Source organism: Boleophthalmus pectinirostris, unplaced genomic scaffold, assembly GCF_026225935.1.
Source record: "Boleophthalmus pectinirostris isolate CB_2022bp ecotype Guang Dong unplaced genomic scaffold, ASM2622593v1 HiC_scaffold_16, whole genome shotgun sequence".
Taxonomy (NCBI): domain Eukaryota; kingdom Metazoa; phylum Chordata; class Actinopteri; order Gobiiformes; family Gobiidae; genus Boleophthalmus; species Boleophthalmus pectinirostris.
Genome location: NW_026571095.1, coordinates 30,335,289 through 30,362,784, shown reverse-complemented (window position 1 = coordinate 30,362,784; position 27,496 = coordinate 30,335,289). Strand labels below are relative to the sequence as shown.

General features: G+C 41.0%; 1 protein-coding gene and 1 pseudogene across 1 annotated transcript in view; both read left to right on the top strand.

Annotated features, from left to right (window-relative positions):
• The first annotated feature begins 1,679 nt into the window (after positions 1-1,679).
• LOC129408440 (5S ribosomal RNA) lies at positions 1,680-1,797 on the top strand (annotated as a pseudogene).
• A 20,024-nt stretch (positions 1,798-21,821) lies between these two features.
• Positions 21,822-27,496, top strand: part of LOC110155719 (cytochrome P450 7A1) — a 22,755-nt gene continuing 17,080 nt past the window's right edge. Inside the window, exon 1 of the mRNA XM_020919876.2 lies at positions 21,822-22,018. Coding sequence (XP_020775535.2) covers positions 21,936-22,018 — 83 coding nt within the window. The 5' untranslated portion in view covers positions 21,822-21,935. The remainder of the gene's footprint in view (positions 22,019-27,496) is intronic.

Here is a 27,496-nt window from a genome sequence, read left to right as displayed (position 1 = left end):
TTTGCACATAAGAAAGATCTGCTATAAACCCACAGACTGTACCTGAAAACATGAACCACCTCCAACATCTCCTTAATCGCTCATGCCAAAGGCTGCATGTATGAAAAAGTGGACAAAGCGAGTGTGGCGTCACCCATAGTTTTCGGCTCCACTCAAATGAAGCTCGTGATGCTGGCGGTTCCAGGGGCGAATTTGGGGCCAGGCCCTTGCACAGAAGAGAATAAACATATTCTCCAGACTCACCATCAGCTGCAGCCTCTGCTCTGTCCTCTGCTCTGTCCTCTGTCCCAATAAAAATGACACTAAACTCTTTCCTTTAGTCTGTTAGTGATGAAGCGTAGAGCGTGCACAGGCGCCATCAGTGGAGTTATGCAAATGACCTATGTAGCTTTAATTTTGGTTTCAATTTTTTTTTTACAAATTTGGGGTCAAATTGGGTCGAATTTTTTACAAGTATGGTCACTGGTGAATCTTCAAGAGTTCAGCTGCAGTTTACAAATGCTTTCAGTGAGAGCCGTCCCAGACTGATGACTCACTTCGGACTGACACACATATCAATTACTGCGTATACATGCCACAGTATCCCAGTTACTACCAGAATATACCAGCTACAGTATCCCGGTTTCTCATTCAGGCCTTACTGGAGATACTAAAACCAGGATACTGCGTATACCGATACTCAAAAACCCCAATCATAACTGGGATACTGATGTGCATGTATACTCACTCAATCTGTCATGAGCCAGGTTAGAATCAATGAGCCAAACTCTAAATTTGTTCATCTGAGAGGAGAGAAATGTCATTCTCTGTGTGTGTATGTAAAAAATGCAGACTGATATCATTTTGGATTCATCAGACAACCACCAGATCTGCACCAGACCTGTTATCAGACTAGTCCAGTTCTAAATTAAGACTCTCAATTAAGCTCTAGAACTAGAACTACAGAAGATCCAGAGAACCATGAGAATGACCCCATACTACGCACCGCTGTTTGAGAACCAGTGTTTGGCTTGAGCCCAATTTAAAGCAATTTTCTTCTTAATGGCCAGAGCGTGCGGGCCACAGCTTTATCTTACAGAATACAAAGCAGAAGTCATAAATTAACGTCAATACTTAACATGATAATGATTATTTAGATAAACTCAAATCAAATTACCGGTGATGTGACGTTCGTGAATGAGTCGGCTCTTTTGAACTTAATGTGAATGGTTGGAAACAGCTCTCATTTTCGAAAAGAGACCTTTTTTGTTTTGTTTTGGTTAGTTTTTTTTAGGTTTTTTTTCTGTTTTGTTTTTGGTTTTTTAGCACAAAACACAGATTTGGCAGTTGTTTTTAAAAAAATGATTATTATCATTGTTTTATTTTGATTTTGCATCATATCAAAGGTAAACTCACTTCCACTTCACTTCCACTCTCAGTTTGAACCATTTTAAACAGGTCTGAGTCTTGGTCATTTGTCTCTGTGATTGATTTCTAGCCTAAATGAAATGATTGTCTTGTGTCTTTGAGACCTAAGTGGGGGCCTGTTTGTAGTTGCGGGTAAAAACGACAAAATATTTTATCGGAAGTGCCTTTCGTTTAGACGGTGATGGCGTTTTTGGGGCTTAAAAAAGCAAAAATCTGAAACCACCCTCCAGAGTGGATAAATTGAATACGCTCCGCCGTAGCATTTCCGTCCACACTGTGGCCATATCAGCTTGTCAAAGCTTGATCCTGTCAGATCTCAGAAGCTAAGCAAGGCTGGGCCTGGTTAGTACTTGGATGGGAGACCACTGGGAAAATCACATGCCACAGTGGGGCGCCAGTCACAAAAACTGCCATTGTGTCCTTAGGCAAGACACTTCACCCACATTGCCTAGTATGAAAGCGGTGTGTGAGTGATGTTGATGATCGGAGGGTCTGATGGTGCCGACTGGCATGGCAGCCGCGCTTCCGTCAGTCTGCCCCAGGGCAGCTGTAGCTACAATAGTAGCTTACCATCACTGAGTATGGAAAAAAATATATATATATGAATGCTCTGTAAAGTGTCTTTGTGACATATGTTTGTGAAAAGCGCTATATAAGTAAAGACTTACTTACACTGCCCAAGATACAAAACTCTGGTCATATCAGTTTATGTCACATACATCACCACCTAGCATCAACCCAATCGAATTCCACACACTTCTGCGTCACCGTATGCACGCAGATTTCCTCCTGAAAACACTCGTCTAAACGCATAATAAAAAGTGAAGACGCAACGCCATTTTTGCATCTTCTGCTCAGACCGTCAACATATAACATAACCTAACTAAAATTTTAAAAAGAGCCAGCCTTTTGAACAGCTCTTTTAAATGAACTGATCCAAAATCCTATCACTAGTATTTACTTGATGCTAATTTATTATAAGCCAAAATGTTCCTTATGGATGAAGGTCCTGGCCTGACTTTTTTCCCCATGTATTTGAGCAAAATGTGTCTTGTCCCAGTACAGATATATTGTGTAAGCAGCTTGCGGTCCAAATAAGTCTGCTGTGTGCTGTTTTCATTTAATTATAAAGTGTGCACTGTTAGCATGCTAGTTATTATTAGCTTTATAGCCAAACTCTACTCTGGCCTTGAGTTGTGAAAAGTGTTTATTAACTCACAATAGTGAATAATTAGAATGTTCATGATGCTTAAGGTAAGTGAGGAATAACTAACTGCACCACTTCAAACCATTTAATATTAACTAGATGTGATTCATAGTTAACTCTGAAATAATAAATTAATTCATGTTAGTTTCCAGGCTTGAATAGAAATGTCAGTGCCCCAGCATGACACACAGCATCGGTAAATCCTCTTGTTTAAATATTATTTTTTATGTAATCAGTTTGACCTGGCCCACCTCACTGGTGCGCTGCCTGTTTGGCCATAGCCCAACCTAAACCTGGAAAACTACACACATGGTGACTCCCCAAATAACAACACACGTGTGAATGGGAAATGCCTGTCCAAAGTCAAAGGAGTAAGTGGTATCAGAGATCCGAGGCAGAAGCCGCCCATCCGTGAGGAAGAGAGATCAATAAGGTAAACTTCGTGGAAATCCAGTGACCACTTAGTTGAACAGAAGTTAACTTTGAACTTATGTAATGTCACCACAAATTTTGACTACACTTTCATGTTTGAGGTAAAAAAAATAAAATAAATAAATAAAAATGATAAAAGAATAAAAAATAATGTATAAGCAGCTCAAAATAAGCCCACTGCATGCTGTCTGCATCTAATTAGAAAAATACACTACCGTTCAAAGGTTTCAGAACACCCTCATTTTCCCAGTTATTTGATTATTATTATTACATGTTATTTTCTAATGAAGAGCTTGAAATGGAAAGAAGGAAAGTATTGAACAGCCAGAGGTTAAAAAAAATAACAAAACAAACTTTGCCAAAACTACCTCAAGAAAAAGAGAAAGATGGTAAAGCTTGAAAACATGATGTGTCCAGCACAGTCTCCAGACTTAAACCCCATCGAGCTGGTTTGGGATGAACTGGACAGAAGAGTGAAAGCCAAGCAACCTACAAGTGCCACACATTTATGGAAACTTCAACAGACTTGGGAAGAACTTTCTGAAGAATATTTGATTTATGTTGTAGAAAGAACGAGCCACGAGTGTGTTCAGTTGTTATATCTGCCAAAGGTGGACACTTTCATGAATCAGGAAACTGGAAAAAGTGTGGTGTTGTAAAACTTTTGACCGGTGGTGTATATTTTTTTTAGCTTTATTGTCTAATAATTAGGAAGTGTGCAGTTAGCATGTTGCTTGTTCACAACATAACTCCAATCTGAAGAGGGGTCAGCAAACATGCCATACACTCACAGCAGCTTTTGTAGCGTCTCCACACTCATTCATTCACCTTCTGCCGCGTGCTGGCCCCCACGGCTTTGAGGGATTTCCCCAGTTTGGATACATTTATTGGAACCAAGCGGAGGCTGGAACTTGGAAATGATGGAAGAGGAGTGATGGGTGGAGCAGCGATGGGCAGAGGAGTGATGGTTGGAGGTTCGATGAGGAATTTTCTCGTGAGTTGCAAGAGCCACCATGAAAGAGCCGTTACAGCGTTTTACTGTATGTCGCTTAAGTTCTAACTGTATGAATGGCCAAGGGACTGTTTTATACCAAAGAACATTTTGAGTCAAATTATGCATTAATGAGCTGCATCAAAAGTACAATATCAAAGGCAGTTTATAATGAATGAGTAAAAAATGTGCAGTATCACGTGACTGTGATGGCGGTAGCACATTTGGGCTATGTTTTATGTCTGAGCTGAAGATGCAAAAGTGGCGTCACGTATTCACTTTTTATTTCATGGAAATCTGTGTGTTAGGTTTATCTAAACATTATAAACAAGAAGAAAGACAAGAGATTAATTCAGTTTTACTCATGAGGAGAACGGGCAGAGAGTGGGCATCAAAACCAACAGTCTCCACACGTTCTGATGCCTCAAGGCTGCTCTCCTCCTTTTATTTCATTAGGAGGCCCTAGTTACAGAATGATAATTCTCAAGGGGAAGGGGAAACCAGCAAAGACATTATAAGAAACTGATGCAGCTAAGCATAGTATAAACACATAAAACATGATTAACAATCAGAAGGTGCCTTAGGTATGGACAGACACCATCATAACTCTTGCATGTGTGACAGTGGGAGTTGGCTTCATGTGAGGAATCATCTCGAGGTTCACTAGAGCGACAGGACACTGCACACAGTTGTCAAACACAGAGAGGTTATTCAACAAGTGACAAGTGATTGGTACATTATAAATCAAAGAATTGTAGTACATAAATGGTTAACTCATAGGCCTAGAATATCACACAAGTATTTAGCAAATATGGGATAATAAAATTATTCTGACACTGTGTGCATACGATGATGCAGAAGTGTGTGGAATTCAATTGGGTATACAATGCCAGGCGACAAAGAAAAAGTTGTCCCACCATCGACTGGTTCTCCCAGGTCTCATCCACATCCGTCTGGCTCGCCTGCGACAACATCCAGAATTTGACAGAGGTGATTGCAGATCCTTCTCTGTTCACTAATGGTATCTCTACATGTTCTGTACATTTGCTGGGATGTCTCCTGTAAGTTTATTAGAGCTGCCAGAGCTGCTTGAAGGTCCGACTTATGGAAATTATCCGTCATGTTTGTTTCTGTGTACTGTATGTATGTGAAGTAAACGTGTACGCGACCTGAGCAGATATGATCAGAGTTTTGTGTCTTAGGCAGTGTAGACAGAAACGCTACATCGGAGCATATTCAACTTTTCCACTCTGGAGGGTGGTTTCAGATTTTTGCATTTTTAACCCCCAAAGACACCATCACCATCTAAACGAAAGGCACTTCCGATAAAATATTGTGTTGTTTTTACCCACAAGCGTTCTCGTGCAAACAGGCCCTTAGAGGGATGAACTTCTCAAAGTGTCAGATGAACGTTTGACGATCCCTGGCCTAAGGTAAGTGAAGGATAATAACTGCTGCAAACCTATTAAAATGAAATGGGTCAGTTTTTCATGTTTTTAAGAGCATTAAAATGAATTCTAGCGCACTTTGTGACATTTCTGGTGGAGGGTGCAGCATCTGCTTGGATGGAGCTGGACATGGACAGTTTGTGGTTCTTCAGAGCTTATTGTCCTTGGTGAGCACATTGGAGCTGGTGTGTCACTGCTGATGGCTCGACACTGGGCCCACTCTCTTTGTGTGAAGTGAAGAGTCAGCACACGCACACACTACTGTTAACATGCCTGTAGCCTCACTCACATCCACACCATGGAAACAGAGCTCAGTACACCCAAGCAAAGTGCAGAGAAACAAAAGTGCATAAAAGGAGTAGGCAGAAGCAAAGAGAGAGTACCACTTAGTTAGAAAAATACACTACTTTACATCCAAAATGTTAAACATACTGCAATTTGATCATACTGTCTGAAAAATACTGTTCATGAAAAATACTGATTAAAAACTGTACATTTTAACAATGTTTTGAAAAGATAATACTAATACATGGAAAATTATATCATAACACTTATGTCAGTCAATGGTGTAACACAAAGCCACAAAATGACTTCTAAATGACTTGGACCAATGATGTACACTACCAGTCAAAAGTCTGGATACACCTTCTTTTTCAATGCTTTTTTCTGTAGAAACCGTCAGACCTCGCAGCATTGGGATTCGTTCACTCGAAAGTCGACGGGTACTTTTTATCATTTAACCAATCGCTGCTATTTGGTTGTGATGTATGTGATGCGCTGCTAACAGGGCTATCTGGTATATTAAGCTTTTCCCAAATCCCGTATGAAGAAGGGCAATAACGTCTTTCCCCTTGATGAAATTCACCAAACATTCTCTTTGTTCCGGCTTTTAATCCTCGATCTCGGGAACTGTTGCCAACAGGGAATATATGGCTCTTCGCTGATTGGCTGGTGTCCAAACTTGCACTTCCAGGGTTTTTGCGAACTGTCTAGTGTATTCTGATTCCTGACTGACACTGGAGAGAAATGAAATTGAGTGGAGGCACTAGGTGGTGCCAGCCTGGCTACACTCAGACCATGTAGAGCTGCTGTTTGACACGTTCTTATGAAGAGGCAATTTGGATCAACTTCAGTGACATGTCTCCTGGAGTCTGGGTCTGTCTGTAGATTTGTTCTATAGTACAAATGAAAGACTCCATTAGCTCTAGTGACAACAAGCTTGTCATATTCACAGGATCTGTCTGCTTAAAGCATGTTGTTGTGTTCCATATGTCTCATCATTCATAGTTTTGATAACAAATCTACAATGGAAATAATCATGGAATTAAAGAAGAAACATAAATGAAAAAGTGTGTCCAAACTGGTCATGTAGGCAAAATAACCCTAACCAGCAGCCGGGGCTCAGGAACTCAGAGTTCTGACCTTGACTCTGAGGAACAATGTTCTATTCTGTTCTATTTCATTATTTCATTATTTTTGCAATAAAAAAACTGAGTGGCCCCTGGTGAACTCAGGAACAGAATAATGATTCACCAGGTACACAAGGTTCAGGAAAATGATTTTCATAGTTTTAGTCTTCAAACATCATGTGGGTTTGTTTTTTGTATCGCCAAAGGCCACTGGTGAAGTGAATATTGACTGTGTAAAGAATGTATTTAACTTTTCTCCCTGCAATAATTACAGTGAGGACAATTTCATTTAAATGTAAGCTAAATATTAATTTTAACAGCTTTACTCAAATATGAATAAAATGACTCACTATTTGACTGCATTAAAAGATCAGTTTAATGTTGCCGTTTCTGAGAACTGGTTACACATCAGAAGGTGCGGATCTGGGGATAAATAATTATAAAAAGTTCATGTTGAGCACAAAGGGATGGGGTTGTGGCTCTGTGTGTAAACAGAAGTGTCAAACAGTGCAGCAGACAGTGTGTGTCTGCATCTATCCAAGGACTTGTGTTTGCCTGTAGAAATGAGAAATGGAGCTGGAGTTAAACCTCAATAAGATGATAGTCTTTGTCTATAGAGCACCAGGCACAAATATCGAGGCATTTTAAGAAACTCACAGAGTTAACAGTACTTTACCAACCCAGTCTGTGCTGCTGTATGCTGAGTTTAATATTGACTTCATGAATCCACATGGTCTCTCAATAACTCATGATTTTATGAGTGAAATACAGCAGTGAGAGTGAGTACACATGTAGAGTGACTAGAGTGGCAGGTCCGGGTGCCACCTGACCTCAGTGATCATCAGTTTTAATTGTCTCAAATTAAAGACAATGAAAAATACGAATGGAGAAGGACATAAACTCATTTAGAAATGACCTGTTGGACCAAGACTGGGAGAAGATGTCTGTGGTAATAAGGCCTTTGAAGAGTTTGTGAATATTTCTATAACCCTCTAGAATAAAACCTGCCCTTTAAAATTAAGTACAAGGAACAGGTTTTGAAAAAAAATGTAGTTACTTCGTTCTCCAGTTTTATTTTCTTAATTGGTGATACGCCTAAGATTTGGTAGTACTGCAAAGTCTTGTTCATACAAAGTGTGATGTAGTGACAACTACACGGGTCTTTGTTGTGGCGCTGTTTACAGTGACATCAGCTCACACTGGGCACCGTAACAATACCAGCAAGTCCACTGATCACCCTTAGAATGTATTTTGATCTTTATGCATTTTGAGCACAACTAGCATGATGACAGTGTACTTCCTGATTCCCATACAAATATAATAATATGAATGATAGTATTGTGAATTCCCATATGAAGCCGGTGTACATCTTGTGTTATTTCTGCCGTGACAGCACAGTAGCAGTGGCCTTGACTCTGTTTACCAGCACTATCGCAGCTTTCAGGTAACCGACCATGGACCCTGGTCAAGGCCACATGCAAATCTCAGCCTCTCGCAAAGAAGAGCTCTACACTGCCAAAAACACATTTTCTACATGATATTACAGTATGAATAACAATATGAATGTTTCAATACATGTGTTTCTTGTTGTGTGGAAAATAGTCTGCCCTAGTCTGATCTGGGATGACATTTTACTTTATTTTTTTATAAAAGTACAGTATGTCACTTCTGGAGGTGGCATCACCTGCATGACTCTATGGAGATAGAACATTAACACCATACTTATGCTATTTTCTGGACTATAAGTCACTCTGGAGTATAAGTTGCACAAGTCAAAAAACATTTCATCTTGGAAGTCAAGTTCTAGAAATAACAATAGAACAGAGAACAACAGACTGTTAACGTCACATATGAACAGTTCTTCAGATAAATATAACATAAACAACAGATCAGAACAAGTTTACCAAACTCTCCATCTCACTCCAAATCACTAAATCCATTGAATTCTTCATCCTCGGTGTCACTTCTGAGCAACTCCGCGACTTCCAGAGGTAAACAGAGCACCGCTTCCTCTTCTGTGTAGCTGTCGTCAGACTCAGCATCAGTTCCAGTTAGAATTATTCCGGCCTTTTGAATCCCGACAGGATAGTTTCGGTGTCACTGAAGTCCAGGCTTTGTCGATCCATCCAGTGACTTCCAGGAAAGTTGCATGGTGCATCCTCCCCAGAGTCACAAGTTTCTCGCTCACTCCAAACTTTCTTTCTGCTGCTCGATTATCGTTTTCAGCTGCATATTTCACTTGCAGTTTATAATCTGCAAAATATGATTTTCTTTTTGGGGCCATTTGTGTTCATTTGTCTTTATAAGTTTGTAAGTTTATAATCCAAAAAATACGGTATGTTTTCAACGTAGAGGAGACTTCCTCCAGGCCAGGTCAGGTTTGTGGAGACTAAAGCCCACTCGCAGTTGGGCTCATTTTTTTAGTTCAATAAAAACAACCAAAAAACAAGAGATGTTTTTCTTTTTGAAATTTTGTCATTGTCTTTGCCTGGGGTTTGATTATTCATTTAAACAGAAGTGTATTTGTGACCTTAACAGACTGCTGCTTTATAAAGTCAAATGTGGAAAAGACAACAATGCTGATCTGTTCAAGTATATATCTGAGTGAAAACTGAACACAACAGTAGGTGATGTGTAAAAGTGTGTCACTGATGAAGAACACGAGGACATCCTGGTGTTTAGGTGGTACACTCTAAGTATAAGCACAATGTAACTGAGCTCTTAAAACAAGCACTGATCATTAATTAATCATTTCAAATAAACATCCATAAATATGAAGTATAATAAAGCACACTGTGTTTAATGAGGAGAGCCTTAATCAACACAGTAGCACTTTTTCATAGATTTTTAGCAGTCAGGAAGAATATTGGAGCTCTAGCGCAACTCAGTAAGAAAACTCAACCTCAATTAGGACTCCAGAACATCAGGTTTACTTACTCTTTACAAACATGCAGGTCCACATCTGGAGCGCTGGACTCTAGCTTTTTTATTCGTATATTTGCTCAAACTAGAAATGTCTCATGCAGTAATAAAAAATTCTCTCCCTGTTCAAACATGTAGTGAAGTAGAAAGTACAGATAATGATTGAAGTAAAGTGAAAGTAAGTTGTCTTTACTGCATTTATTTTGTTACCTTCCACCACTGCTTCCGTCTCTATGTTTCATCTCACAGCAGCAGAACCATGAGCCTCCTCAGCCTCTCCACCTCGAATGTGCAATGAACTGTCTCCCTCACCACCTGACAAAAAGCAGAGTGTTTATCTGTATTATTCAGGTTGTGCTGTGTGGCCTTTGTTTACAGATTTTCATTGGTTTATGGTTTTATTAGTAATATCTCGGTTTTATTAGTGTTATCTCTAGCCTTGGTAAAATGAATTAAGTGTTACCAGAGGGCAGAGAGTTTGTGAACTCATCAAAACACACTAATTCTGAGTGAAAATCATATGCACTGTTTTGTTCTTCAAATGTGGAGTTTAAGAAATCATGTCTGTACCAATTATTTCAAAATGTTGAGCAAATGAATATACCGTATTTTCCGGACTATAAATTGCTCCGGAGTATAAGTCGCACTAGCCAAAAAATGCATAATGAAGAAGAAAAAAACATATATAAGTCGCCCCAGACTATAAGTCGTACTTTTTGGAGGAAATTTATTTTATAAAATCAGAGACCAGGTACCGACATTTCATCTTGCAAGTCAAGTTCTAGTAAAAACAATAGAAGAGAGAACAACAGACTGTTAACGTCACATATGAACAGTTCTTCAGATTAAACTATAACATAAACAACAGAACAGAACAAGTTTATCAAACTCTCCATCTCACTCCAAATCACTAAATCCATTAAATTCTTCATCCTCGGTATCACTTCTGAGCAACTCTGCGACCTCCGGAGGTAAACACTTCTGTGTAGTTGTTGTCAGACTCAACATCAGCTCCAGTTAGAATTATTCCGGCCTTTCTGAATCCTGAAAGGGTGGTTTTGGTATCACTAAAGTCACTTAAATTTTAAATTTTCAGTGGTATGGAATAATGGTGCAATCGACTGACATGATACAGACAGGACAGAGGCTCTTTCTGCAGGAGACATGCGCAGTAGAGCCAAATGACAGTGGTACAGGAGGAACAGGAGCAGCAGATACTGACACACAAGCCTAGAGCCTCTCACAGCTTCAGTGTGAAAATTTTAATACATAAGTCGCACTGGAGTATAAGTCTCAGGAAACACCCAAACCATGAAAAAAGTGCGACTTACAGACCCAAAAGTAGAGTATTTTATTTTTCTTAAAGGGCCCATATTCCACTATTTTATAATCTGTTATCATTTTGTTTACTCATCTCACCTGAGTATTTCTCTCAAACAGAAAGCAATCTGTTTCCCCTTGTGATGTCATGTGGTAATACAGGTGTTTTTAAACTCCTACATCTTCACTGGAATCAAGTGGATGATTTCAGTCCTGGAATTGCAAGTCTCTACTGAACAAAAATTAAAAGCTAGGTGTTATTTTAAAAAAACTACTGCTTTGTGACATCACAAGGTGGAACTGAGTATTTTGAGCTTCCGAGCTCGAGACAGACTGATAATAAAAGATTACTCAAACATGTGTGAATGAAACACAACTCCAGGCATGTTTTTGAGGATTTTTGAGGAATTATGCTTTAACCATTACTATACATTTTTTTATATCATTTAAAGAATTTCTTCAAATGCAATTCCCCCATAGTGACACAAGGATACGCTCTTAGCACCGACACACCAAACTATTAAAGATATCCAAAGTCCCTTCTGAATAGTTTTTAGTGTCCAGATATGACAACAAAAAGAAGCAAGACATTAAACCTGAGTCTTTTCATGTGTCTGTTTTCCATTATTTTTATTTGAAAAAAATGATGAAACATAATATATATATGTAATACAGGAGACATTTCAAAGTGACATCCTAAAATTTAAAATGTTGTCCTTTTCACCTGCAGTATCTTGTCTTGGGTCACAACAACTACTATGTGTGAAAATCTTACCTTCTTGTAACCCTTACCCTCCATCAACAGGAATAATAATGTTCGATTTCTTTTATGCACTGGTTTATTACGACAGGAGCAGTAGTTAGTTTTCAATAACTGTCGTAATCATTAATCATGTTGCAAATATTTGGTCATGCCGCTGGGAGACTCCTTTCTCTGTGCTTCTCTTTCATGTTTTGGTTGAAGGCTTCACTCTCCACCTCATTACCTCCTCCTCACCCGCTCACCTCCTCACCTGCTCGCTGACCTCCTCACCCGATTAAATCTCTCTGTTACCGAATAATTGGCCGATGTCCATGTAGTTAAAGGTTGTATAGACGATTTTTTAAGAAAAGAGAAATACAGCGACAGTCCTTTTTCAAATGTTGTGCATGCGTGACACCACCTCCCTCCTCCACAGGTCCCTCTAGAAATAATTTAGAGACCGACACCTCAGTTTTTATACCCTTTGTCTGCTTCAGTCATGCAACCACTGAAAGGAATCTCCAAGAATCACCTCAGTTTGTCTTCGCTCCTTTTCTCCTTCTATTCTTTTCAGCGACCTCAAAAACGTACTTTCTTTCGCAGCGAACTGGTCATGGATTCTCGTCCGACATCGCAACAAACTGCGAGGAAGCTACAATTAGAAAAAACTTCTAAGAACAGTTTCATAGTTACCCTAGAAACATAGGGAGTTTGATTGACATCCTAACAGCCAATAGAAAATGAGGTAGCCTTGTTTTCTATTGGCTGATGTTTATCTGGACTCACCACGTCCACAGTTGATAGATTTTCATTATTTTTGGGGGGGGTCATCATAATTACAAGGCTGCTGCAGCTCTGTAATGGCATTTTAAACTTTCATTGACAATTTGAAACAAAACAAAAAAATCCTCCATACAACCTTTAAGACTAATAAGGAAGGCTTCATCCTTGGTTAGGCTTTTACCCAATATATTAAAAAAAAAAGTAAAACCAACACATTAAAGGATTAGATCATATGTGTCACATGCCAGAGCTGCAGCTCCGGAGGTCAACAAGTTACAAGTCAACAATAGTTCTGAATTCATCAAATTGGTGTCTAAGCTCCTGGCTCCTTCATCCAAAACCAGTAACACTTTATAATAACTACACCTTATTTAGCCTTAATAAAGCATGAATTTGTACTTAATTAGCTACTAATTAGTTACTCGTGCTCTGCTACACTGGCAGGGATTTAAACCATTTTTTTAATCACACGGGGCAGGGTACAGGACGACCAATCAAGCCTCTCATTATTGACCGAAGTGACTGACAGGTCATTATTACGGTGCCGTGTTGGTATCGGGTGACACCAAGTGCTCTAAACACTCCACAAGTCCATACCGCACTGTACATACCGCGCTTTTTCAATGTGCATGTGTTTCATTCAATGTCTTGTACATGTTTGGGGGAAGATTCAGCGTGTACCAAATACCTGCAGGTCTAGTGGGCCCCATGGAGGAAAATACAAAGATTCAGGATGCACCACAAAAGATCGTCAACCTACATATTTTAATACTTTTATCTACTCTGCGCAGACTTGACACAAGCAAAATATAACTTTAACTCTAAATAATCAGTGCGTTGCTCTGTGCGTGCCGTTTTCTCCAGATGCAGCTCCGTAACCATGGCACAATGATTTGTTTTTTGGTTGGCCTGCAAGCAGACAGCCATAAAATATTTATTTAAATGTCATATTTCTAATAATTATTCTTTCTTAAATAGGATATGCCAGCATGCTGTGAATTTGGGAGACCAACACAGCCGTCCACCAGGCAAAGATCTACTGTATATTCTCACAATCAAAAGAATTGCTGAGAAGGTGGATGAGTTTCATGTACTGGTTGGTAAAGTAATTTAATATTGTTCTAAAACCATGTTTCTGCAATGCATCAAAAAGCATTAAATTATGCAAAATTAATTTTCGAGCTTTTACCCACATTATAATGTTGTTTTTTTTCCTTTTTTCCTTTTTCCAAGCAAATTTGGATGTGATAAATATGTTTGTTTATAACATTAAAAAACATTAGAACCATAAAAGCATCGCATATTGAAAAATCAGTATCTTTATTGACATACTTAACATTGGGTCTAAAACGGGGAGGGCAGGGACAAGGTGTAGGTGGAAAGTTTTAACTTGAAAGATAGCTAATATAGAATTGCACAAACATATATTTATCAACAAATATACAACTGTGACACAGGTAGAAGTCAGTTTAGCACTTTCTGATAGTCTATATAAATAATTATTTGTTGTCTTTTTTGTCTATATTAGGTTTTGTCTAGGGTTAAGACTGAAACAAATGGATTCAGCTCAGTAACACAAGAATGGCCAAAAATTAAGAGACAGCGATTCAAAGGCTGAGCGGACAGTACCAACGACTGGAGGAAGAAGACAATTTGTGCTGATAGATGAAAATCACCCCTCCTTGAACCGTCACCTTATCGTGGTGGAGGGGTTTGAGTGCCCGAATGATCCCGGGAGCTATGTTGTCGGGGGCTTCATGCCCCTGGTAGGGTCACCCAAGGCAAACAGGTCCGGGGGGACGGGTCAGACGAAGAACGGTTCAGAAGCCCCACATGATGAGTTACACACAGAGGCCAGTTACGTCGCCCGAATTGGCGTCACCGGGGCCTCACCCTGGAGCCAGGCCTGGGGTGGGTGCTCGTCAGCGAGCGCCTGGTGGCCGAGCCTTCCCCCACGGGGCCCGGCTGGGCTTAGCCCGAAGGAGCGATGTGGGGCCTTCCTCACGTGGGCCCACCACCCGCGGGAGGAGCCATATGGGGCCGGTGCAGAGAGATCTGGGCGGCAGTCGACAGCGGGGGCCTCGACGACCGGATCTCCGGACATGGAGACTAGCTCTGGGGACATGGAATGTCACCTCGCTGGGGGGGAAGGAGCCTTAGCTTGTGCGGGAGGTTGAGCGTTACCGACTAGATATAGTCGGCTCACCTCCACGCACAGTTTGGGCTCTGGAACCCAACTCCTTGAGAGGGGCTGGACTCTCCATTTCTCTGGCGTTGGCCGTGGGGAGCGGCGGCGGGCTGGTGTGGGCCTGCTCATTGCCCCACAGCTCAGCCACTGTGTGTTGGAGTTCACCCCGGTGAACGAGAGGGTCACGTCCCTGCACCTTCGGGTCGGGGACAGGTCTCTCACTGTGGTGTCGGCCTACGGGCCGAACAGCAGTGCTGAGTACCCGGCCTTCTTGGAGTCCTTGGGAGGGGTACTAGACAGTGCACCGACCGGGGACTCCGTTGTTCTTCTGGGGGACTTCAACGCCCACGTGGGCAACGACAGTGACACTTGGAGAGCGGTGATTGGGAGGAACGGCCTCCCTGATCTGAACCCGAGCGGTGTTTTGTTATTGGACTTCTGTGCTAGTCACAGTTTGTCCATAACGAACACCATGTTCGAGCACAAGGGTGTCCATAAGTGCACGTGGCACCAGGACACCCTAGGCCGGAGGTCGATGATCGACTTTGTAGTCGTGTCATCTGATCTCCGGCCGCGTGTCTTGGACACTCGGGTGAAGAGAGGGGCTGAGCTGTCAACTGATCACCACCTGGTTGTGAGTTGGGTTCGCTGGCGGAGGAGGAAGCCGGAAAGACCTGGCAGGCCCAAGCGTGTAGTGAGGGTCTGTTGGGAACGTCTGGCGGAGCCCTCTGTCAGAGGGACCTTCAACTCGCACCTCCGGGAGGACTTCTCCCGGATTCCGGGGGAGGCTGGAGATATGGAGTCTGAGTGGGCTTCATTCTCGGCCTCTATTGTCGATGCGGCTGCTCGGAGCTGTGGGCGTAAGGTCTGTGGTGCCTGTCGCGGCGGCAACCCCAGAACCCGGTGGTGGACACCGGAAGTAAGGGATGCTGTCAAGCTGAAGAAGGAGTCCTATCGGGCCTTGCTGGCTCGTGGGACTCCTGAAGCAGCTGACGGGTACCGGCGGGCCAAGCGTGCTGCAGCCCGGGCGGTTGCAGAGGCAAAAACTCGGAGCTGGGAGGAGTTCGGGGAGGCCATGGAGAAGGACTATCGGACGGCCTCAAAGAGATTCTGGCAAACCGTCCGGCGCTGTATTAGGTACGTCATTATGACTTGGTCATTTTGTAAGTAGCTTGCATGCTGAAAAATTGTGAGCACCTCTGTCCTAGAGGCTTGATGTAGAATGAGTCCTACTTTGCCCCTAAATCCTGTATAGTCAGTTTAATGAAAAATGTCAGGTTTGTGCTGAACTCCTCACATTGAAGTGACTGTACAGGCTGAAAGGGGCAACCACAGGTACCAAGAGAAGGGCTCATTCTGCATCGAGCTGGTGCATGAACAGGTAAATGCGTGTGAGTGTTGATAATGAGATGTTTATACCATGTTTTACAGTGAATTTGTGACAATTTGATTATAATTGCTCTGAAAAAATGAATACACACCCAGATAATTTGTATGTTTGTATGTTTCTTGACTTGTTGCCACCTCTGTTGAAGTAAGTCACTCCAAGCTTATGTAATGGCTACTTTAGTACCTTAAAAATATTTAATTGAGTACAAATATTATCATTAATTAATTTCTTGCATGTGATAATTTCTTAATCGTTATCACATACCTAAATAATGTGGAAAGTCTGTTATGATTAGGCTGGAATTTGGCCTTAACAAACCTTAACAAATCAAAAAAGACTTAACAGATAATAGCTGCAAGAATTAGCCTTTGCATTGCAGTAGTAGTAAATCATTATCTCATGGCTTACTAATCATTATTAAATGTTAATATTTGTACTTACATATGCATTTACAAATACACACACAAACGGGTAGTTCCTGAGTAACTAAGTGAAATAATTATGAGTAACTATTTACAGCACAGGCTAATTAAGTGCAAATGAAGTGCTAAGTGAGATAGTAATTAAGTAGTTATTAAGTCTCTTAAGTATTTTATCATGTTTATTAAGGCTAAATAAGGTGTTATTGTATAGTAAGGTGTTATTATAAAATGGATGTGCATCACCGTCTGCCATGATAACGACTGTCCGGATAAGTCCGCTGAGTTAGGAAGGAGTTAGGAAAAGGAGCCTTTATGCTTCCTTTTCTAGCTTCTGTAGCATTGGAACCTCTGGAGCTTCCAGACCAGCTGTAAGAAGCTATGAGGCATCCCACAATCCAGTGCGCATTTTCCTAGAAGGTTTCCCAACATGGCCGATCTTTGCTAGCCTGATTTGTCAGCTGGTTTCACTTCGTGGAAACTGTCTGACCTCGCAGCATTGGGATTCGTTCACTTGACAGTAGGCGGGTACTTTTTTATTTAACCAATCGTTGCTTTTTGGTCGTGACATATGTAATGCGCCGGAATGCTCAGTGATATCCAAGCACAACAGCAAACAAAGCAGAGAGTGAACATGTCTGTCAATGATCATTGTCGTTTCTGCAAGATGAACTTGTGAATTAAAAGTGCAATAAAAAATGTGTAGTTTGTATTTGTCAAAGGACGTCCAAAGGAGGATAGTGTAGGCAGTCTGCTATCGCAACTTGGGTTGCTTCAGCTATTCACCGGTTGGCTGGTGCACAGTCTACAACTTCCGGGGTTTTTGCAAACCATCTAGTGTATTTGATTCCAGACCTAGTTGCTGGAGAGAAATTAAATTGAGCGAAGGCACTAGGTGGTGCCAGCCTGGCACCTCTCTGCACCAAGAGTTGGTAATGCATTAAAATGTTCATTGCCTCAGACATTATATAATACAAGCACCTGCATAAACCCAACTTCATAAAAGAATGAGACAGAGCGTTTAGGGCCATCAAAGCTTCACACATTTTATCTGTAGACTACATAATGACATAAGGGAGGATCTGGCACTTTGTTTTATAATAACCAAACTTAAACTCACATGTTCACAGATCGTACAGTCCTCTCCACTCTGCAGGTCCCACTTAGTCCAGCTCGTTCTCACTCTTTTGTTGCTATTTTTTAATACCTCAGTCACATTCATCTGAACCTAAAGAAAAAAAAAAAAAAGGGATTAGATATCTTTGTAAAGTGCAAGAAAAACATAGATGTAGTAGGGGTGGCAGTAGCTCAGTTGGTAGAGCATTCGCCCACCACCCATCTGAAGGTTGACGGTTCAATTCCAGCTCTTGACATAAACAGCACAGGTTAAGCGGTCAGATCCACTGACCCACAGGTTGGCTGGTGTGATTCCAGCTCCCACAGATGAATGCGGTCGTTGTGTCCTTAGACAAGATACTTAACCCACCTTGCCCACAGTGTCTGCGTACACTGGTGTGTGAATGTGTGTGTGAATGGGTGAGTGGTTCCTTGTTGCAAAGCGCTTTGAGTGCCTTGAAGGTGGAAAAGCACTATAGAAAAATGTGAGCATTTAGTAGTCTGATTCACCAGCCAGTTTCACTTCATGGAAACCATCTGACCTCACAGTTCGCTCGACGGTAGGCAGGTACTTTTTTTTATTTAACCAATCGCTGCTATTTGGTCATGACGTATGTAATGCGCCAAACCCCGTAGGAAGGCAATAACATCTTTCCCCTTGATAAAATCCACCAAACATTCTTTGTTCCAGCTTTAAATCCTCAATCTCAGGAATCGTTGCCAACACAGAATCTCTGTCTTCATTCACATCCATCTCGACACTTTGTTTACAGTTGTGCTGTACCACAAAAGGGACCCAAACAGGAGCTTGAGTTTGACATCATGGCTTCACAGCTCTTCGCTGATTGGGTGGTGCGCAGTCTACAACTTCTGGGAAAACCGGAGGCACTAGGTGGCACCAGCCTGAATGTGGTTGTAGTCCAGTGGTGGAAGAAATAAAAATTTTATTACTGAAAGGTACACTGTGTAACTTTTTAGTTGGGGGTTACATAGTGCACCTGCATGTTTCTTTGGAAATGTCATTGTTCTGCCTGTCATTTTCCACAGTATGACATTAAACAGCTCTACCTTATGTGGCAACCGAGGGGTTCAACACTCCGGGAAATGTTAAGTTTTATGATGAGTTGCTGCAACAACGCCACCCCAAATCTAGTTTGGGGAAATGAAATCTAAATGTAAGGCACACAGGTAAGCATATCATTAAGGGAGAGAGCCAGGTTCCATCATTTGCACAAATCTTTATTTCTTTCTATTTTAAAAGACAGATTTAAGTGGTTTAAAAGTAGCTACGTCCATAAAAATCAGCAAACAGTAAAACACTACAGTGGGAGAATGAGTACACAATATTGAAAATGCAAAACGAAACCCCAAAACCCAAAGCAAAACTGAAGCAAAGCAAAACAGACGTAAAACAAAACAAAGCAAATGTGAAGCAGAGGTAAAACTAAACAAAGCAAATGTGGAGCAGAGGTACAACAAAACAAAGCAAATGTGGAGCAGAGGTACAACAAAACAGAACACAGCAAAACAGAACACAACAAACAAAACAGCAGAGGTGGTGTCCTCACGCCGCTGCAGGCCCCCGCTGACACCTAGAAAATTAAATTTTGGAATTAAAATCGGAGCCTGCAGTGCAAGGATCTGGGCTAAACATACCGTGGTTGAAGGTGACAGTGCGCAATCCCCAGGCTGAATCGAAGGCAACTACACAGAATAACGCCGTCCAGACGTGGTCCAAACAACGTGGACCGGCACACGCTACAAACATACAATTTAGAGTGGTTTGGCACAGGTAGCACGTGATGATAGGGTTTTGGTTACCTGCCGCCGCGGTTTAAGAGACACGGCGGCGCACCGCCAAGCGCAATGGGGAGGGACTCGCTCGGCTCACCCGTGGAGCTACAGAGAGACACCGGTAAAAGTATGGGCACGGATGAATGAGTGGAGGAGTATCGGGCGTGCATTACCTTATCAGGGGAGATGAAAGCGCGCCCTAGGTGCTCCGTGACTCGGAGGAGCGAGGGACTGATGTGGTGCAGAGCACCGGCCAAGCAGCGACACTGAGCTGGAGGACAGAGCGGCCACAAGGAGAGGCCCGTTAGAGCGTGTGAGCCAAAAAGGGGGAACGACTGAGAAGGGAGCGCTTAAATAGCCCACCAGCGCAGCGCCACGGAACGCCAGGTAAGAGCACCTGCAGCCTAGACCCCCAAAGCCGGTCTTGCCACACTTACATTTATTCAATTACAGGTGGTAAGATAGGTATAAATACCTAGAAAAACAGACTTTCTGACTGTGAGCGCTATAGTACTATACAGGTGCATTGTGTAACTTTATCAGATCTGCTTATAGGTTTGTATTTTTGAGCTATAAAGCCATCTGTAATGGAATAAATGTAAGGCAGAGCTGTTTAATGTCATACTGTGGGACATTCGAGGCAGACCAAAGACTTAACTATGGAAACAAGCAGGTGACAAACGTCCAAGCAAAAAACTACACAATGCATCTTTAAGTAAAGTACAGATACCTAAAACTTTTAAGTACAGTACTTTGCTTCTTCACATAGTGCTGATGGTGGAGCAGAAGCGGACTTCGTGAAGGCCGTTCACCTCTTGCACAGTAGAATAGTTCATAGTTTTACAGCCCTGCCCTCAGTAACAAAGAAACATTTTCGTCATTAATCGCTCTCACACTCCTCCATTTGTAACATTTTAACACATTAAAAGCAGGTACAGCGTGTCCAGATGCACCCCTGCCCTGACCCCTGAAGGCTGGCTCGGTGGAGAATAGCACGCCACCTATTTCCCTTCTGGACTAAAATAAATGGCAGGGAGTAAAGTGAAGGACAGGGAGGAGGAGGAGTATTTGGAGTGAGCGATGACGGCTGAGGAGCAGGTCAAGAAGCAATGAGGTAGACGAGCGCTAAGTGAGGTCTTAACTTGACTTTTATGTGGTATTAATTATGAACACATGACGATCACTCTGATTTTTGACGCTCTGAGTCTTACCCCTCCCTTTGCTCTCCGTGCTAAATAACTCCCTCTTAACAGCGCCATCACGAAAACAGTCAGTGTGCATCTATTGAAACTATTGCATAGTTGCTGTGTACAGTTTTGTATCATACTTTTGTATATTAATGGAGGACTGTCGTGTTGGAGTGTGGGGGATGTAGGCTTGTGGACGGAGCCTTGTACAGAATCTTACAGCTAACTGTAAGGTGGGTTCGAATAGGGCTCAGGAGAGCTCACTAGATTACTCAAACATGCATGGATGACATCTAAGACCTCTTCAAACAACTGTATAACATAGTAGCTAAAACAAACAAAAAAACATTTTGTATAATAGCTTAAGCTATTAATGTATTTTTACACAGATATTTTTCTTTCTTTGGTTTAATTTGAATGATTCAGCCGTACTCTCACAACGATTTGGGCCCTTGTTAACATGGAATTTAATTTTCTCTACACATGACATGTCTGCTGCCTGTGTCTTGCAATGCACAGAAAGATGGATTCTCTGATATTTGTGAGTTCACAAACTCATGAGAATCCATCTTGGCATGTGCCCCTGGTTAACCGACCGTGTGGACCAATCACGTTGCCAGAGGCAAAGCTCCCAGATGAACAAAGACAAACGTGACAGACATACTTCAGCCTATTTTAGTGAAAATGTGGATTATTTAGTTTGTGAAAAGGTAAGAGCTTTGATTCTTACCTTGTTCCACTGTTTGACCAATCACACTTTGACCAGTCAGATTCGGTAATGGTCATGATATGTGATTCTGATCGCTTTCAGTGATCATCAGAGTGATAAAATGAAAACAGAAAAATATGGTCATATTTTTAGTAAAACCTTAAATATAATGAGCAGAATAAACAGTTTAGATAAAGTGAGTAGTCTGCCCTGTCACTCACCATTCATGTGGTTGCATCACGTTGCTCAAGCAGCAGGTTGTATTGTGGTCTATGCGTTGGAGCTGAGGGGGCGGGGTTTGGGGAGTGTATTTAAACGTGTAGAGCGTGTGGATGTCACTCATTCACAATAGTGTAGCTCACAGGGCAGCTTTGCTTTTAAAGAGACAGTGTGCTCTCTCTGTCCCCTCCTGTAGAGCTGTAGTAGATCTGTGCTCCTGTCGAGTTGTAGAGCTGTGTTGTCTTTGTGGACATGTTCCTGAGCATCGCTCTGATCTGGGCTGTGGTGGTGGGCCTCTGCTGCCTGCTGTGGCTCGCTGTGGGCATCCGGCACAGGTAAGAAAATACAAATAAGAAATATCTAAATACCTATTTCAGTTATTCAAATCATGAAATGAAGAAAAAAATATTTGCTGAATTATTTAGCATGTATTTATTTGTGTTTATTTATTTGTGACACTTTTAAATTTTTATATGCAATTTCTTTTATAATGTTTTCTTTGCTATCATTTGCAATAGATTTAGATATAAAGCAAAAGTACTAAATGAATGCATGGAAAGTATGACTGGAACTAGTCATCTACTAAAATAATCATATTCTGATTGTTAGAATTGTTATCTGGACACTAGACAACACATGCCAAAATATATACAGAGGTATTATTAAAACTAATCATTTACTAAATAAACTAAAAATGAATTAATTATCCTCATTAAAATGACAAGTATGTCATTATTAGTGCATGAGCAGTGAATAAACATTTGTAAATTGTTTGTAGATGTTCCTTATTAAAATTTTTGAAAGTTTTATTCATTAGTAGGTAGAGGTTTTTGACTTGTCCATGGTTGTAAATGAATATTAAACACTTGTTAATGAGAAAGTAATTTTTAGCAAATGAAGAGTTAATGATTAATAAACATTTATGCAGGATTTGTAGGTATCCCTCATTATAAAGTGTGACCAAGTGTGTTTGAACCATTGTTTGAATGGTCCATTAAAAAAAAAAAAAAAAACTCAGTTACCTCTGAGACTGAAATAGAAGTACAGATAACAGAGGAAAAAAAAAAGTACCACATGAAAAAATGAAAGTGCACTGTTTAACTTTTTTTGGTGGAGGGTTCGTCAAATGCTTTTCGTTCTATCTTCACGAAGACCAAACTAGACAAAGATACAGGTCAGATCTGTGGAGAGGCGACTCCAATCACAGTCCAAATGTGTTTTTCTGGGTATTTGTGAGCTTTAAAACTACCTGTAATTGAGTAAATGTAAGGTACAGCTGTTTAATGTCATACTGCTGAATATTCCAGGAAGAGTAATGATATCTCCATAGAAACAAGCAGATGACAGACCCCCAACCAAAAAGTCACATAGTGCACCTTTAAATAAAAGTTTTAAAGTACCCATTTAAAATGTACTTCGTGTAGATTTAGAGATCTAACAGAGATTAAAATGTAGTTTTTTGATACAGATTTGTGCAGAATTAACTATCAGCCTTTTCTGCAGCTCTCAAACTATAAAAAAAAAACTTTAAAATAATAAATTACTTTTCAGTTCAGTTAAAACATGGCGTAGAAAATATAGAAATGTGCTCTCAAATGTAGTGAAGTAAAAGTAAAAAGTATCTGCTTTAAAATGTACTCAAGTAAAGTACAGATCTGACATGTAGTGTAGTATAGTGCCTGTCCCCCTTGTTTAATCTACACTGTGGAACATTCTAGACAAAGTAATAACATTTCTATGGAGACAAGCAGGTAGCGAAGCCGCCACCAGAAAAGTTGTGCAGTGCAACTTTAAGTACAGTACTTAACCACTGCTGACTCTTTAAATAATGTGTACTGCATATTACAAAGTGGGCATGTATATATTGCATGACATTTGCTTTATTTATTTAACAGCTGTACACTTTTACTGAAATATGCCTTAAATAAACCTATACTTTTATTTGCTCATTTTCAGCACCTGCAGCACCACCAATGCACAAGAAGCGTGCGGTATTTTTATAGTGTCTGGTAATTACAACTTCGATGTGTTTAATTGAAAACTCATGCTTGTTAAGGCTGAATGCCATACTTCACCAAAATTACAATTTGAAAGGGAAAAAAGGATCTTAAAGGCCCTAAATTGTTATCCTTTATTATTAGTCTGCATCTCCAAAGCTCAAAATACTGTGTTCCATGCACCTTCAATAGAATCATTTGAGTCATATCAGCTCTGTAATTGTCAGTCTCTACTGGCCAAAAGATAAAAGGAATTGTTAACTTGGAAACTACCGCTTCATGACACCACATCAGCATTTTGAGCTTTGAAGATGCAGACAGAGGATTTAAGTAAAGTAGATTCTCAAAAACTCAAAAACACAATTCTATGCATATTTTGATGAGGTAACATGACTTAAAACTCACAAGAATCAATTTTGTGTAATACAGGACCTTTAAACAGAACATAAGCTGCTGGCGTTTTGTTTGCGTACCCGTACTGTACTATGACCTAAATAATGGAAGCTTTTACCACGATATATTTCTCAAACAAATTTAGGGAGCACTTTGAAAACACATTAGATCCCAATTTGAAAAAAAATCGGTTTAATATCTATACAAATATGGACAGGGCAATGTCTTGGGAACAAAAGGATGCCTCCTGTTTTAATGGAAATGAACAACAGGAGCACTAGAGCAGCACCAGTGAGACAACCCCTAAAACAGGACTGGTTTTACATGTGAAGGTCATTTCACGTTTCTCGGTTGGTTTTCCCTTCGTGCTGCTTTGGCTAGAGTGATTATGACTACTGGGAGTATGAGGCCATTCCTTAACCCTACAGAAGCTGCACAGATTGTCCAACTTCTCCAGGACGGTACATCTGGACGTGCCGTTGCAGGGAGATTTGAACAGACAGGAAAGCTGGACAGGGCCGTAGAAAGTCCTTAACCCATCAGCAGGATCCATATCTGCTCCTTTGTGCAGATTGACCTCCAGCAGGACACTGGTGTGAATGTCTCTGCCCAAATAATCATTAACAGACTTCATGAGGGAGGCTTGAGGGCACAACTGCAGTGGGCCCCGTAACCACTGCCCAGCATCATGGAGCTCCACTGGCATTTGTTAGTCAGCACCCGAATTGGCAAGTCCACTACTGGTGCCCTGTGCTTTTCACAGATGAGAGCAGGTTCACCCTGAGCACCTATGATAGACGTGAAAGAGTCTGGAGAAGAGAAGGAGAGTGGTTCGGTGGTGGGTCACTGATAGTCTGGGGAGGCAGATCGATGGAGGGACGCACAGACCTCTGCAGGATAGAAAACAGAGCTCTGACTGCAATTAGGTATCGGGATGAAATTCTGGAACCCACTGTCAGACCCTACGCTGGTGCAGTAGGACCTGGGTTCCTCCTGATGCATGACAATGCCTGTCTTCATGTGGCAAGAGTCTGCAGGCAGAACTTAGAGAATGAAGAAATCGATACAATTGAATGGCCCTCACGATCACCTGATTTAAACCCGATAGAACACCCCTGGGACATTATGTTTGGGTCCATCAGACATCGCCAGGTTCCTCCTCAGCCTCTGCAGGAGCTCAGTGATGCCCTTACATAGATCTGGGAGGACACCATCCTTTGTCTCATTAGGACCGAGCCATGACGTTGTCAAACATGCATACAAGCACAAGGGCCCCACACAAGATGTAAATGGACCAGCCTGCCAAATCATTATTTCACTTTGACTTTCAGCGTGTCTATAAAACTGAACACTCTGTAGCCTGAAAAATATATTTCCATTAAAAGAGGTGGCATCTTTTTGTTCCTGATGATCAGATGCGTTCGAAGTGTTTGAGCAGTGTAGTTCATAAAGCTAAATACACAACCTGGGAAGAAGTACTCAGTTTTGAAAGTGCACTGTGAAACTTTGTGGTTGGTCTTTCACCTGCTTGTTCCATAGTATGACATTAAACAGCTCTACTTTACATTTATTCAGTTACAGGTGAGGCACAGGTACAGCTGCATTGGCAATTTTTGCTGAACAAGGTGGAACAGAGCATTTTGAGCTTTGGAGATGCAGACAGACTAATAATAAAGAATTACTCAAACATGTGTGATTGAAACAAACCACAACTCCAGCTCTGTTTTTGATCAAATAACAACATTCTACCATGGCTTAAACCTCACAAGAGTGTAATTTGTGTAATATAGGAACTTTAAGTACAGTACTACTACTATTTTTACTTTGTTACGTTCCACCACTGCATATACACGTTTCCAAACTTGCTTAAGATTGTGTTTTGGTTGCGTCGGAACACTGGCTGCACTGTGCTTTGTCTGCTGCTCTGGCCACATTCACAAGACATTTCATCACCTGCTTTTCACACGTGCTCCTGTCACACTTAAAGCTCCTGTATTTCACTACTGTGACTCTTGTGAGCTTCAAGTCATGTCAGAATGTCATTTCCTCATCACAAACAGACCCGGAGTTGTGTTTTGTTCCATTCGCTTATGTTTGAGTAACACTTTATTATTAGTCTGTCCACATCTCCAAAGCTCAGAATGCTTTATCCCAACTTGTGATGTCATGAAGAGGTAGTTTCCAAGTTAATGAGCCCATATTACACTATTTTGTGATCTATTTGATAATGTTGATTCCTTCTGAAAAACATACTTTGAACTGTGTTTTGTTTTGTCATTCACACATTTTCTGAAACTTTTTACAAATTTGGCGCTTTTCAAAGCTAACTACAAAGACACAAAACTATTCAGAATGTTTGAAAAAATTTTACTTTGTGAAAAAAAGCAAAACAGTCTTGTAAAAAGGTAAATTTGCGATTCAGATCCAAACACAGTCATCAGTAGGGCTGGGTATCATTAAGAAGTTGCTGATACGATACATACCTCGATACATAAGCCTCGATACGATACAATTTTCTATACAGAGCACTTTCGATATGATGTATTTCAAATCGATTCTATACAGTTCAGTGAAAAAAGGCTAAATCATGGGTGTGGTACTAAAAGTCTACGAAAAGTCTATTAAAGCCACTAAGTTTGTGCAAAGCTAATATGAAAAAACACCCATTTTACTCATCAAAACAGTGAAAATTGTGGCACTTACACAAAATAATTTAGTAAAATATACCTAAAAATACTCTTGGCGATATATCAATACAGCAGCCCATGATATCAGTACTGTATCATCAAATTAAACGATGCGATATATTGATATTTCTGTATTTTTGCACACCCCTAATCATCAGATTTATAAACGTATGTAACCGCCATCCAGACAGTGGGCGGAGAATACGAGTCATAGACCTGTAGGACTTGTATCACACTCTTTGGATGGTCTGAAAGTGCGGTAATTGTAGTAACTATATGTACAATATTACATTATTATTCAGACTTGGACCTCAAAGTCTCTGAGTAGTTCACACTGGTTTTACGACAAGTATTTTATGATTTTTATGTTTTCTTGCGCTTCTGTGTCCATAACCAGGCCCGTCGACAGAAATTTGGGGGCCCCGGGGCAACAAGCCTCACATGGGCCCCCCTCTAATGTAAATAAATAGGAAGAGTGTCCAGTTTTGTCCCTCCCTGTAAACCCTTGTCCCTCCCCTGTCTACGACCCCATCTATAACATACAGTATCTTCATATTGTGATTGGTGTGTGTTCAGTTTTGTTCTTTGTGTCTTTGCTCTATGGACTCTGGTGGGAGTGCGCAGCGTTTATAAATATAGCACGTGCAGAGAGGGGTACTACTGTGATCTGTGTTTAAATAGTTTATCATTGTGTTTTTGTAGTTTTGATCTGAGACTTAAGGCTTGAAAATGGTGA